Genomic DNA, 15,030 nt, shown 5'->3' with positions numbered 1-15,030 from the left:
ATTCACCGCAATCCACTCTACAGGGACGAGAGCAGCAGAGCTGTGAAAGAAAACAGGAAAAAAAGAGAAGGGGATAACGAATGAAGAAACAACGCAATAAAGATGGGAGTACGAAAGAAAAACAAAAAAAAAAAAAAACAGAGAAAAAACAAAAAAGAAAACGAAGCGTAAAGAAAAGAGAATTCTCTTTGCTCTCCATTTCTTTTTTTCCCCTTTTGTCTACATGTGTCATTATCTTCACCACACTGATGGAGTGCCCGAATAAACAGCACGGTGGCTAACTACCAAACAATGGCATAATAAAGTAAGGTTCATTATTTTCCCAGGCCCTCTTCTTACGAATAGGCCAATAAATCCCTTGTAAACGTAATTGAACTTTCCATAAAAGCAAAATAATTATAGGTTTTTTTATATTTTCTTTCTGCGTCTCTATCTCCGTATAATCGGGTGTATTTTAACACATACGAAAAGAAATAATCAAGAAAAAAAACAACAAAAGTGTGCTGAAGTTCAGAGCCAAGAAGAAAAAAAAAATGATAGAAACATTTAACTCACACTCGTATGGACACGTGGCAGAAGCGTATAATCGCAATGAAGTCTCAGATCGTTGCCACACAAAAACCGACGACGTGAGTGAAGAAGAAGAAGAGAAAAAAAAGAATGCCCGTTTTTTTTTTTTGAATTATTTGCAATACCTTCTCTCGAGTTCTAAGAAACGGGACTTCTGCAGGGGACAAAAACGATTTCCCACAAGAAGTCCTGAAACTGAAAGAAAAAAATTATATTTTTCTTTATCACTTCGGTATACACCTCCTTGCTTCTTCCTTTCTCTTTTTTCTTTTCCATTTTCTATTTCACATATTAGAGTGATATCCCAGTTTCGAAAGGGTTCACAACTCAGATACCTTGTCCCCACCTGCACACAGGGCATTTGACCTAATAAGCCCTTTATCTTTATAGTACGGTTGTACGCATCCATTCACCGCGAAGCAGCAATTACCTTTTGTCAATTTCTTTGTTTTGATTTAATTATATTTTTTCCATTTTTTTCCCTTTTTGATTTATTAGAACAATGTATATTTTTCATCTGTTTCAATTTGTTATCTTTATTTTTTCCTATTTAATGGCACTGTATCTGTTGCTATTTTCGTCTTCTTTTGTTTTTTTTCTGCTGAACTAAAACACGGTATTTTTTTTTTTTTGCACATACCCCCCCCCAAAATTGCATTGCCTTCCCCACAAACACACACAGTCACTCTCACTCTCACTCACTCCCATATATATATATATATATATATATATATATATATATATATATATATATATATATATCGACGCTTCCCTTTTCTCTTCCCATTTGTGATTTCCGCTCCCCGCCGCGGAGCAATAGACACCGCAACAGTACAGTAGACCAGAGTAGACACTAGAGTGAAAAGAGCGGGAGTTCCAACAGTTGTTTTGCCGAGAGTCGCTCCTTCGGGTCCACCTGCAAACAATGCCGCACAAACTCCGCGTCAAACACGTCGAGATCGTCTGGCACAATCGGCACCGCCGCACCGCTGCCAATTTGAAAGACGAGAACTTGCGGCGGCATCGTCAGAAACGGCTTGGCGTACGGCAACTCACCCGTCACTAATTGGATGAACATAATGCCGCAGCTCCAAATATCACTCTTCTCCTCCGGTGTGCCCCGCGCGGCCTCTGGTGCCAAGTAAACCGGTGTGCCCTGCACTTGGAGGCCATTTCCCTCCATTTGTTTACGCACGAGTTCCTGCAAAAAGGCAGAGGCGCCGAAATCAGATATCTTGCAGTTTCCAGCAAGCGTTAAGAGAACATTTTGGGGTTTAACATCACGGTGAATAACTCCCATGGAGTGCAGCTTATGCAAACCACGTAAAACATCTCGAATAAATAGGCGTGCCGTGGCAGCGGGTATACTAGTGAATGCCGATATCATTCCTTGAAGAGATCCTGCCATCATACACTCCATAACGATAATAATGAGATTAAATTGAAAAGCGTAGGAAATAAATTCCACTACATGACTGCTTTTAACCTTCTGCATGGTCACAACCTCAGTCTCCACATTAGTGACTTCTTCCTCTTCAGATGGAAGTGGGAGAAACTTAATAGCAACCATCCGTCCACTATGAACATCCATTCCCAGGTAAACACAACCAAATGAACCTTTTCCAAGAATACGTGAGCTACGTAAATAGGTAATACCATTCTTTGCAACAAATTCTGATGGTAATTCATAAGCAACTCCCGGTAAATTACCATCTACATCACAAACAGAAATTGAAGCGATATTAGCAGCGGCTTCACTACTCAATGAAGCTAGAGAATTCGTACCACCAAAAAAACTGCGATTACAACGTCCAAAAACAGCTGATGCTAAACGATTAGTGAATGAAAAACGTTGACGTCCACTTCTTGATCCAGTTTCACTATCTATAGTTCCAACTGTTTCAGTTTTAGTTTGCACAGAAGGCAAGGAATCCAGTACATCAGAACTTTTTTCCATCGTTTTACCTATCACTATAGCCCCTTCTTCAATATCACTTTTAATTTCATTTAATATATTTTCCTTTTTACAGGAACTGGATTCCATAGATGCAACTACACGTCGTGAAGATTCTCCTTTTTTCTCTGGAGTTGTGGGATCACTTCTCCCCACGGCAGTACATGATCTGGGAAGAACGAGTTGATCTGGTATAGCATTACTTGGAGACGCAGCCAAAGATGGAGTTTCTCTTCTACTTGTCCTTCCAGACTTTAACGCATTACCATCTAATGCCTTTACGTTATTTCCTGCATTATGTATTCGTTTAGAAGCAAGAACATTATCATATAATTCTTGGCGAAATCGAGCTGTATCATCTTCATATATAGATTTAGGAGGTCTTAAAACACGGGCATTATCTACACAAAGGTCTTCTTTACTTCCTTGTACAAACATTTCAGATGGTGCATCAACACTTGCAATAGCTTCATAATTTGGCCAAGTAGGATAAAGACGAAAGTATGGAAGAGGCAACTCACTCTTATGTTGCATATAGTATTTACAAAGGAGTTCAATACGTCGTAACAATCGTACGCCTGTATCAGGAAAACGTAGTCGTAATTGATCGATACGCAGTAATGCCCGTTCAAAATAATGATTTCTAAAGTCAAAAAACACACGTGCATGTTCTTCTGCAAAAACAGATGGTGATAATGGTGTTCCTATTACAGGTGGTAATCGACGTTCTTCACTAATTTCAAACATAACAATAGGAGTATCATCCTCGTGGTATTTAATGACATCTACCATTATACACTCATACAAGGAAGATAATGTCTGTTTGACCGGTTCTGATACAAGAACATTAAAACAAGGAAGAGAAGCGGCTAATTCTGCCAATGCAATTGCTTGTCGTGGTACGGTACCAAACACAGTAGTAAAAGCCGCTTTATTATCCTGCACAACTCCACAGACAAAAGAACCTTGATGAAGAACAATTCCCAAACGAAAACCAGCACGACGATATTGTGATAATAATTTCGATATACTAAGTGCACATAAAGCAGCACGTTCTGCGTGATCGGCACAACTTTCAAAAGCATTCCAAGTAGCGGCTATACAATCACCTGAACGTTCAAACAACTCTCCACGATAGTGTCTAATTCGCCCAAGAAGAAGATTCATAATACGTCGGTGTTGTTTTGCCGCAACCCCATAGTTTGTGAAATATGCCATTTCTATAGCGCAGAGATGTACGGCGAGAATAGTTCCTCCCTCCACAATCGTCATTCCATGTCCAACCAAATCCACATTATATGTCATACCAAGATTAGATCCAGTTTCTCCCACATCGCACTCAAGAGCATGATATCCACTGATATTACTTTCACGTCTTGATCTACTAACAGAAGGCCATGAAAAGGCATCTAATACGCTTAACATATTAACACCATGTTTAGGATCTACTGCGGAAACGGTATTTACAAATGCTTCTATACCTACTTGATTATTTTCTGAAGGATCATCTTCATCTTCTTCTTCCGCTTCTTCTAAATCCATATTCTCAACAATTACGTGGCATAAAAAATCTTTGTGATTTTGTAATTCAATCATTTGTTGTTCTAAAATATGTTGGGGAACATATTTTTTGTTTAATTGAAAACAGAATAAAAGTACTTGAAATGTTCGCACCAAGGCTTGTAAGTCTCCAAGCCAACATCGTCGTGTGTATTGAAATATTAAATGATCTCGTCTTGTTTTTGTCCTTTTACCACCAACAGCATCAAAAATAAGTGAATTTAAATGTTGAATTGGAACACTAATACTAACATAAGCTGTTATTATTATAGTTAAAAACAACATAATAGCTACTACACTTACTATTCCAACTGCTGTTAAAGCAACTTCTGTATCTCGTATTAATGCCAAATCGTCAACAACAAATCGCATACTAGTAGGATTTGTAGGAGAACAATGATTTGAAAAAGAATCGGTACATAAAATACCACAAACCGAAACACGTGAAACACCACCCCAAACTCCTTTATATTCAATGTAAGGATAAGGCATTTTATTCTCTGAGTATATTGTCTCCTTTTCCCGGAGAAATGACTCGTTCCAAATTGGTTTTCTTACTATATGCCAAGTATATGCTTCTCCATTAGAACATATGGTATTAAACATTTCATGTAATTTCTGACCTAATATCGTTGGTTGTGTTACACTGTAATTTTTAAAATCATTGTTTAAGCTGTGTAAAGCGACAACTAATAGTGAAGAAGAATACTCTGGTAACATGAGGGAAGTTGAACTATGTTTTAACGCTGATGAACTATATGATGGTATAGAATTTGCTAAAAGTAAACGTCCAACCGGTTCTTTTTGTAAAATCACTACAAAGATTTTACCGGCATCACCAGGACTTAACATAGCAATAATAAAATTAGAACGGTAAACTGCCATCCGTAAAGTTCCAGGTATTTGTTCATGATCAATGTTCAGAGTTTTGGGGGGCTCAACATTAGTAAGAGTTGCTGCAGGACATGCATATGACCATAGAAGAGAAGCGTTAAATTCGTTATAGGAAGCGAATACTAACGGTGCCCCGCCTATATTTGCACAGAGTTGGCTAACAATTATATTTTTATAAAGACTCATGTAAACTCCTTCGGTTGAGAAAAAGAGTCTAATTAAATTTTTAATACTGTGCTGTAACCATTCCAATTGATTCACAGCAGCAGCAGCAGACATCACTACTACTTCCTGCTCTGAGGTAACTATATTATTTTTTGCCAAAATTTGAACTTGTCCTAGCAATAAAAGGAATATAACTATAACGACTAAAATAATGCTACATAAAAGCCATTTTAGTTGAATACCATGAGCTTGTGAAGCATCACGTAGCATTTCTTTCAATGTAATAGTACTTGGATCTGAAGAATCTTCACCATGTATCCCTCCTGGTGACATGGGTGTGCAAAGAGAATCCTCAGGAGTTGATTTTGCTGCGAGATGTGAAGCTTTATTATTATTATTCCTTTCAAGGGGAACACTATTAAAATTTTGTCCAGAAATTGCCTGCAGTGGATAGTCTCTCGATAAACCAAAAAGACTTCCCAATTCCTTTGGTTGATCTTCAGAGCAGGTATCACTTCTTCGGGCTTCTAACTGCATAACATTGCTCAAAAATCGTAGACCATGTGAACTAAGTAATGCCCGAGAAGATATCTTATTACTTGCCTCTGTTGCCGCCATTTGTCTTCCCAAGTCAGCCGTACTTAAGGGACTTGCTCCAACCCCTCCTATTTTACATTCCACATTTAGATAGTTTTCTCCTTCTCTTTCCACTTTATCAAAGGGACCCTGTGTGCATCTATCCACGGAATCAACTGTTGGTGACTTGGGAATATCAATACGAAGCCCGCGTGGTGGGGAATCTTCTGCACTTCTCTCGGTTTTTCTCTCTTGATGGTATCCTTCACGATTCATTTGCTAACTCCACTCGGACTGCACTAAACTCGTATAATATTCTACGTTCCCTCTTTTCGTTTTTATCTCAGCTATTGACCCCTTTTCTTTTTCGTTTTTAACGTTTTCTCAGCGTGTTTTCCTCCTCCTCTCCTTTTCTCTGTGTTCCTTTTCTTGTATCTCTTTGTTTTTTTATATTGTTTTCCCTGTTAAACTGTGAGACTGTTTCAACGGGGTCCAAACACAGAAACACACACCGCCCTCTTCGAGTCACGTGAAATAGAGCAGTTCCTGTGCAAGTACTAACTCCTTTCAGTCGAAATAAGAAAAATAAAATTAGAAGAATTGTATTAAATAAAAGTAAGCACACAAGACCCAGACGACTGAAATAATAAAGGAAAAAACAAACAAAACAAGAGCATTAAAATATTAACTTCGTTTTTTTTGTTTTTGGTAGAGAGAAATGAACTCTATTTCCCCTTCTGCAGACAAAAAGAAGATCTCATTGGGAACTGCAGATAATTGAGAATGTATGGGGAAAGAAACAATAGTGAGAAGAAGAAAAAAAAATGAAAGACAAGATATTTTGTCATTCCATCAAATACAACCGCATTCATATCTGTGTCTTCATCCGTCTCGTTATGCTAATCCCTATATCCACCACTGCTTCCCTTTATCCTCCAGATAAAGGGGGAACGCAAAACACACATAGATACAGATAAAAAAAAAAAAAAACGGGCACAGACACAGAGACACATACATCAAGAAAAGAAAAAAGAAAAGAAACACAAAGAGAGAAAAATAACAAAAACGGCGAGTCTCTTCCGTAGAAGATCCCACCACGCTTTCTATGATATTCGGAGGGGATGGTAAAGAAGCAATACCTGACACACACACACACATACACACAAACCCTCCTCTCTTATTTTTGTTCACACTCACCTTTTCACTTACACAACGACGTCTTCTTCTTCTTCTTTACTCTATGATTATAATAAGAAGAAATGAATCAAAATAAGAGATCACCACATATCAGTGCTTTTCTCGTATTTACGCCTTTCAAGCATCGATGTGGGAGATTCATTCATCATCGTTTCGTCATATTGACTGCTATTGCTATAGCCGTTGCTGCTGTTGTTACTCTTTCCACCCGTAGAAGAGGAAGAGGAAGAGTCTAGCCTTGATGGGGGAAAGTGACGGCGGAGATAATCAACCAGACCACGCTGCAAAGCTGAAAAACTTTGATAGTTTCTTGGAAACGCCACCAAGTCGGCCGTTGCAAGGCCCACTTTTTTCTTAGCGCTAAGAACACTTTCCTCAAACTCTGCTTCATTCATACTTGAATCCTTCTCTTGTTCATGCTTTAAACGCATTGAACGCTCCACAATGCGAGCACGTTGGGCTCGTGTAGCTTCTGCAACATAATTTAAAAATGTTGAGAGAAACATGGAAAGTACATAATCAGCTTGAGATACATTGGTAGCTCGTAAAGCAGAAGATTTTTTCCCCGTGTTGGGCTTCGCGATAAGATCAAGTTTCTTCTCAAATGATGCTGTAAAACCAATGTCAACAATAGACGGAAATGTAGACTTCGCTGTCGTCACCAACATTCGCCCCAACGGTGTAGTCTCACAACGACCTTTGGAATTTACTTCAATGTAGCCTCGAGAGACCAGTGTCTTTACTATCATAGGGTATGTACTTGGACGACCAACACCATTATTCTTCAATTCCTCAATAAGTGTACCCTCTGAGTGTGGTAATGGTGGAATTGGGCGATTCTCACGGATAGTTGGAGATCGTAGTTCAAAGAGTCGCGTATTTTTTACTGTATTTAACGTTTTTTGTAGATTTGCAATAGCCAAAAATTCTTCCTGTGAAAGAGAACGAAGAACAGGGGAACCCTCCTTCTCTATCACTTCATCACTTTCCTCAGTAGTCATAGTGGTATTATTATGATCATTATTTTTAGTGTTGGAGGTTGTTGTTGTTGTTGTTGTTATTGTTGCTCCATCACTCTTTTGAAAGGCGCGAGTCCACCCAGGCTCTGTGAGTCTTTTACCATCAAGAATCACAAATAGTTTCTCTCCACTTCCACTTACAAATTTTACCATTGTGGCTATTTTTTCACTCTTTGCAGGAACCATAAAAGCTGCCAAAGTATTCTTCCTCACAAGATCATAGATAGCTTTCGTCTGTGGTGGGAGAGAAAGTGAATCTCCGTCGGCGGAAATATTCGTCGGACGTATGGCCTCATGCGCATCTTCCACATTTCCAACAGAGGGTTTCAATATATTCGCTTGTTTAGATCCTTTTTTCTTTCCTTGTGCCTTGGTTTTTTTCTTTTCAGGGGTTGAAGTTTTTCGATCCTCAAGGCGGTAAAGAGATTCTTTGCCAAAAGTTTTTTTAATGACATTGTAGATAGCAGGCAGAGCGCTTTCATCAATACGAGTACTGTCAGTTCTTGGATAAGTGATATGACCCAGTTGAAAGAGATCTTGTAAACAACTACTTACTGCTTCACTACTCATCTTTAGTTGACGATTCGCTTTGGCAATAGCCGTAGCCATAGTAAATGGTTGTGGTGGTTCCATCTCTGATGGCGTAATAACAGGCTCATGTGGAACACTAAAATTGTTACAATCGTTTAAGTTCCACATTCGCAAATTTCGTTTCGCCTCTGCTTCCGTATTGCAATGTCCAGCATCTCCTCTACGGTCAAGATGAACTGTAACAACCTGTGAGAAAACTGCACCATGAGTACCTGGAAACTGAAATAATGCCTCAATAACATAGGTTGGTTTATTTTTTTCCAAAAATGAGGCAATTTTTTCTTCTCTTTCATTTATAAGAATAAGGGCAGGTGTTTGAACACGACCGATAGAGCGCATCTGCGCATTCGCTGCCCGTACCACTGAACTTCCTAAAAAGCCAAACATTCGATCCATTGCGTGACGTGTCTCTGCCGCATTAGCAAGGTCGTAGTCACACTTCTCCACCAGACGCTCCTTCATTGCTTTTCGAATACCATCTTCTGTAATGCTATGTATATAGGCACGTGAATATGGTATTTTTAATTTTGGATAGAGTCTCTTTATTGTTTGTAGTGCGTGCACGGCGATGAGTTCACCCTCGCGATCTGGATCTGTTGCGAGAATAATCTCTGTGAGATTGTTTAACTTATCCTGCATGTATCGCTCCAATGTCTCCTGTATACGTCTCCCTGGGAGGAGTTGCCACTCCAGTGTGTAGTCGGCGAGTGTCCCGTTCGGCGGGAATGCCTCCATCTCGTCCGTGTCCGGCGGGGCGGGGGCGGCGCTGCGGGGGGTCCACCGGATCTCGCTGAGGGCCATGAAGTGCCCCGTCGTGGCCATCGCGACGGCCCGCTCGCTGCCGGTCCCCAGCGGCCGGAGGTGCTCCTGCCGGAAGGACCAGTCGGGGAGGACGTGCGGGTCGCTGAGAAGCCCCTCGATTTTGATGACTTTGTTCGGCGACTCCACAATGACGAGCTTCTCGAGCACCGCAACCGTGCGGCGCATCATGGCGGTTGACTTGGGAAGAGAATGCTGCTACACAGGGGAAAAAGGGGGGAAAGGAAGGAAAATAGAGAAAAAAGAGGAAAGAAGAGAAAGGAAATGATTGCACTTGATGGGCGTTTTACAACTTCTTATGGTTTATTAAATTTGATAGGAATACCACAGTGAAGAGGGTGTGGATCATAATGATGAGCATGGCACAAAAAAAAAAAATTCTGTATGCCACTCATATTCAAAAATAGTTGCAAAACCTTTTTGTTTTTGTTTTTTCTTTCTTATTTCGGACTTCGTTCGATGCGAATCCCTTTACATAACATGGATGGAGGGAAAAATTTCAAAAAAAAAAAAAAGAAGAGAAAAGAAAAGTATGCCAGGTGCTACATAGAATAATTATTTGTAACATACCATGCTGAAGTAAGAGCAAATATACAAGTGCTACTGTCTTATTTACATGTTTCTCCTCTTTCTTTTCTTTTTCCACTCTTCATCTCTCTATCTCTCTCTCTTTTCTCAAGATGACCAACTCTTTTTTTCTCTTTTTTTTTGTTCGTTTTGTTACACATAGGGTATGCGTTCCTTTGATAATGGACACAACTCAATCATAGAATCAGCATATACAAAGAGTTTAAAGTCACCGTTTTCTTCTGGAACCTTTGTGTGTGGAACGAACACAAAGGGAAGCGAATCCGCTATAGGCACAGTTGCCACAAGAGTAACTTCACTATTCTTCGTGTATGGAGTAGTGGCTATGGGGGACATATTACTGTCTTGAAGATTCAAATCGAGAGCAACTTCTATTCGATTGTTTGGATTAATTATAATTGGTGGCAAAAATGCCTTCTTCTTTCCTGCCCTTTTCACAATAGGCTTATCAGGTCCACGAGGATACTGTAGTAAGAGTGCCACGATCTGTGTGCGACGAAATGTATTCAAAGCTACAAAAGGATTATTAATCCAATTGCTATATCCATCAGCTCCCCCACCAGCCGTGTAGCCAAGTTCCCAACTGCCTTCCACCATGGCGACTTGCTTCCATTCTTTCACAGGATCCACCTCCATTGGAGAGGCCGAATAGAGACCAATCGTTACAGCAGCCTCTCGGTAAGGCATACTGGCATATACAACAAGAATAAGTGTACATTCCGGCTCAACATCAACTTCACAATCTAGAGTAACACCACCAATTTTCTCTTCCGATCGAGCAACAATATCTTCAGGGCCAATAACTAACTTTCTTCTCTGACCTTTTTCCCATTGATTATCTCCTCGCAGTACCATCATTCCAATCTCAGTAAATGTATCATTTACATCATCATTAGTTAAAGAGATAAATAATCGTCCGTTACATCCAAAAGGAAAAGTTAGAGCAAATTGTGGACTACTTCTCCAAGATGAGAAACGTGGTGATCCACCAACACTACCATCCAATAATGAAAAAGAAACACTTCTCCTTTCTCGATGCCAATCAAGTCTAGGATCTATACTACAAAGTTTCAGTGAACGATTGGCGAGAGCTTCAATACGAAATTTACCTCCAGGTATGGCTTCTGAAGAGAAAGGAACAATAATATACGGCATCCCTCTTCTCTCCTTCATACCAAGAAGTCGTACAGAACCCGTAATTGAAGGTGAAACTTCTGCAGGTACAACCAGAAGAACAGTATCTGGATCATATTCCAAGAAACTACGACATGTTGTCGTCCGATGAACAGTGAAACCAATTGATTTAGGTAACTCATTAGCAGGAATTTCCTGATAAACAGAAAGAGAAACCTCAGTAGATTCACTTGGAAAAATAAAAAACTGTGGACAATCTCGCCAAAAAAAGGAGGAAGGGTTACCCACCGGATATTCACTTGGCCACTCACCAGAAACTGCATTTCGTTTATCAGGTTCAACCGGAATTAACTCAACAGTACAATTTTCAGACCAAGCAGAAAGAAGAAATGTCGCATTTGGAGCTTTTGGGTCCTCTTTAAAAGCAATAAGAGTAATAAGCTTATTTCCACTTACATTTTCAAGATCTACAGTCAATGGACAGAGTGTATCTCTACATTTACAAGGTTCTACACGTTTTACCACATCATTCTCTTTTACTTTTTTGAGAATAACTGTATTATCCTTTGTTGTCACAACTGCTAAACCGATAGCTGTACGGTAGGTAGCCAGAGCGTTTTTATCTCTTAATATCTTAGCACGTGGATCAAGTTGATGAAGACCAATAGTGATTTGAGTACTCTTCATGTCTGGTGGAAAATTACCAAGTTTCAGAGTAAATTGAGATCCACCAACAAGTCGACTGTCAGATCCTTTTGGAGAATCCGAAAAATTTGCTAAAACCCAGGATTTATTTGCTGTTCCTGCGGTCATGATAAGATCTGTAAAGTAAAAAAGTACCTCATCAAATCCCAACCAAAAAGTTTCTCCATCATCTTTAAACTCAAGTATCTCACGAAGAGTATTAGTCCATTTTGGACTATTTGAGCGCCACTTTCCGGACCAATTAATTTCTCCCGGCTGTCTCCAGTGAGATAATTTTATCAATCGTTGTCCTTCAACGAAACGTGCATCTAATATAGGATACAGATGATCGCTTAGAATTCCCAAGCTACATCTCTCAGATGCACCATTGCTGTCACTCCGAAGTAACAGGGTAAGAAGAACATCAGGTTTTACGGCAGTTTTTATTTTCATCCATAAACCTTCTTGTTCTTTATGGGTAAGTTTATTCCTAGGACTAAGCATACAATTAATAGTAATACAACCAGTAAGATCCATTATTCCTTGACACATAACCTCCACAATATCAAGTTCTGGTGTTACCTTTCGTTCTAAAGCTTCGTAACAACGATGTGCTTTAGCGTATGCTTTTTCCAAAAGTGGAAAGAAGAAATCTGACTTATCGGTTTCTGGATGACCCATACAAAGCTCTGTTGTATTGTCAAAGGGGAGACAATCATCAATAGTTACTACACTCCATTTACCATCCTTAAAAAAACGAAATTGAGCAAAACCATCAGTCATCTCATATCCGATAGTTATCATGCGTAGAAAACGTGGTTTTGTAGATATTGCATAAGCAACTGAGGCAAACCATTCACGTTTGGAGTATGGAAATGGACAATCAGTTTTCCACTCTGGAAGAAACACAACTTTTTCAACCACATCGGTCGGACGTTTCCATTGAATATCTTTAGGAAAACCTGAAGGAGCCTTTGCTTCCGGATCTAACCATAATGAAGAACCACCGCGAGGAAAATCTCGATCCACGTATTTTTCTCCCGTAGTCAAACATTTACGAAGAATTTGATTACGTTCCATCATAACTTCTTCAGAGTCTTCAAATTTCAAAGAATTTAGTACTTCATTCGAGTTTAGTGCATGACGCGTTTGAGTTTCTTCAGCGTACTGAAGTAGCTGTGACTTTCTTTCCCTAGTCGCCAAGGTCTCAACACCATCTACAACAAAGGATTGGGAGGAAAAAATATGAAGCTTAAAATCTCCCAATTGACCAGCGTAACGTGTCGTAAGAAGCACAAAGAAATTTCCGCTAACACTAGGCACCGAAAGGTGAGTCACTGGTCCGGATTTGTAGTCAGAAGAGTACAAAGCACGGTATAAAGGTGAACTGGCTTCAACAATAGAAATGCAACCTTCAATTTTATCCGCTTGGTGTCGTTGCATAAACTCTTTTAGTTCTTTCTGAGTTTGCATCTCCTCTGTGGTTAATTCTGGGTCATCAATAGTGCAGTCAACCTTTTTATCACGAGTAGTTTTTTCATTGCTTGATGAAAGAAATCCTTCTAAGAAAAGAGTTAGATCCAGTGAACTCTTATCACCATCAAAGCTAAGTGCGATGGAAGGATTGCACTTCCAAGACAAACTGTACTCTCGACTTCCTCCGCAATTATTTTCATCCCACACACCATTAACAGCGCGGTAGTTCCAACCATGAGGAAATACTGATGTAGTTACTGCAATAGGAACGGAAGAAAAGATAGTTACTGTAAAAGAACCTAATTCACCACTTTTTTTGGTACTTGGAACGAGGAACAAATCAAGTGCAGCGCAAGAAACAACAAAAGACGCACTTACGGTTGTACAGTGTGTATGAGGACAAGTACATTTAATAAACTCATCCTTACAATAAATGGGAGGAGTGCCTTTTCCTGTAGGATCAGGGGTTACCACATCAAATCCAATGTATTTATCATCATTTTTATCAGGGTCAACACTTTTAGTGAGTTTTACAAGAACAGTAGCGGGTGATGCCATTCGGTATGCTTGAGTAGGTCCTGCGTATTGTAATCGTAACATTGGATTTCGGTACCATGAGTAATACTGCTCTGGTGGACCACCAGCGGAAACATCTGTCCACTCCCCATCACTCACATGTACAATCCAGTCAAGTGCGGGATCTACGGGCTCCAATGTTATCCAACCATCAGTTTCCGTTATTTTCTCCTGACACAGTTCAGCAGTTAGTGTGAAAGACATAGTACGTTCTGGGTAAAACGTATATGGCATAATAGAATAGGAAACTTGTTCTTCAACCAAAAATGTAGCATGACAATGGCTACTGTCTACAGTACTCTCCGCAATAATACTATCTGTATCAACTTCAATGACCTTACGTGGTGTTCCATCCGATCGAAATACGAAAAAACCTCCCTGTCGCGAAACTTTGGCATCAGAGATATCCATGATGATGCGAACCTGAGATTTTCGTGAAGTTCGCATAATGTATTGTGGATTCTTCCACCAGGTAGAGAAATGCATGTGTCCACCAGATGTCTCTATTTCTAGAGATCCTTGTAATTCCGCGCGAAAACTTTTTCCTTTCACAGTGCTAGGTATTTCATTTTCCTGATTCGCCTTTTGAATATTGTTTTTCTCTAACTGTTCAGCTATTAGGGCAATTGAAGAAGGCGTAAAATCGTTTCCAGTAACATAAAAACTAGTGATACCTTGATTTGTCTCAAGTAGCTTCAGAATATGTCCTACACTGCCTTCATGAAGGGAATTGTTAGAGATGTCCACTTCTTCTATTGATGGATGCATGGCGAGGCAATAGACGAGATGGTCTAGCTGCTCATGTTCTAACATATTATTACTAACATCTAGTTTCCTTACAGTTTTTATATTCTTAACTAGATCCAAAACAGGAATAATGCCTTTCTTGCCCACATAGTTTTTAGAGAGATCTATGTACTCTAATACCCGTTGCTGGCCATGTCGCTCATACTCCTCTTGCAAAAAACGAGAGAAAGAAGTGTTGGGCTTACATCCTCTCCTGCGACAATAGCAACTATAGAGATCTTCCAGTGTTGACATGATAATTGATATATTATTCTCCTTCTTCTGGTTCTCCTTGTTTTTGTCTTTGTTATCGTTGTTACCCCCTCCAGCTTTTGGTTTGTTTCTTCTTATTCCTCTTCGTCTCCCTCGTTCTCCTCCAGTTGCTGTATGGGAATAATAATAATAATAATAATAATAATAATAATAATAATAATAATAAAG

General features: G+C 39.6%; 3 protein-coding genes across 3 annotated transcripts; all 3 read right to left on the bottom strand.

Annotated features, from left to right (window-relative positions):
* Positions 1–1,423: 1,423 nt before the first annotated feature.
* LSM04_006629 (Adenylyl cyclase class-3/4/guanylyl cyclase) lies at positions 1,424–5,995 on the bottom strand (the record flags this gene model as incomplete). Its single annotated transcript, XM_067334203.1, has 1 exon — positions 1,424–5,995. One exon carries the CDS (start codon positions 5,993–5,995, stop codon positions 1,424–1,426), a length of 4,572 nt encoding a protein of 1,523 aa, XP_067191362.1.
* A 1,001-nt stretch (positions 5,996–6,996) lies between these two features.
* LSM04_005287 (DNA topoisomerase) lies at positions 6,997–9,516 on the bottom strand (the record flags this gene model as incomplete). The annotated part of the gene is made up of 1 exon (XM_067334202.1): positions 6,997–9,516. One exon carries the CDS (start codon positions 9,514–9,516, stop codon positions 6,997–6,999), a length of 2,520 nt encoding a protein of 839 aa, XP_067191360.1.
* Positions 9,517–10,065: 549 nt separating this feature from the next.
* LSM04_000446 (Peptidase C2) lies at positions 10,066–14,844 on the bottom strand (the record flags this gene model as incomplete). Its single annotated transcript, XM_067334201.1, has 1 exon — positions 10,066–14,844. One exon carries the CDS (start codon positions 14,842–14,844, stop codon positions 10,066–10,068), a length of 4,779 nt encoding a protein of 1,592 aa, XP_067191335.1.
* Between the last annotated feature and the right edge of the window lie 186 nt (positions 14,845–15,030).

Source organism: Trypanosoma melophagium, assembly GCF_022059095.1.
Source record: "Trypanosoma melophagium isolate St. Kilda chromosome Unknown ctg24segment0, whole genome shotgun sequence".
In the NCBI taxonomy this organism is placed as follows: domain Eukaryota; phylum Euglenozoa; class Kinetoplastea; order Trypanosomatida; family Trypanosomatidae; genus Trypanosoma; species Trypanosoma melophagium.
The sequence above is the reverse complement of the archived record's forward strand: the minus strand, read 5'-3'. Positions and strand labels throughout refer to the sequence as shown.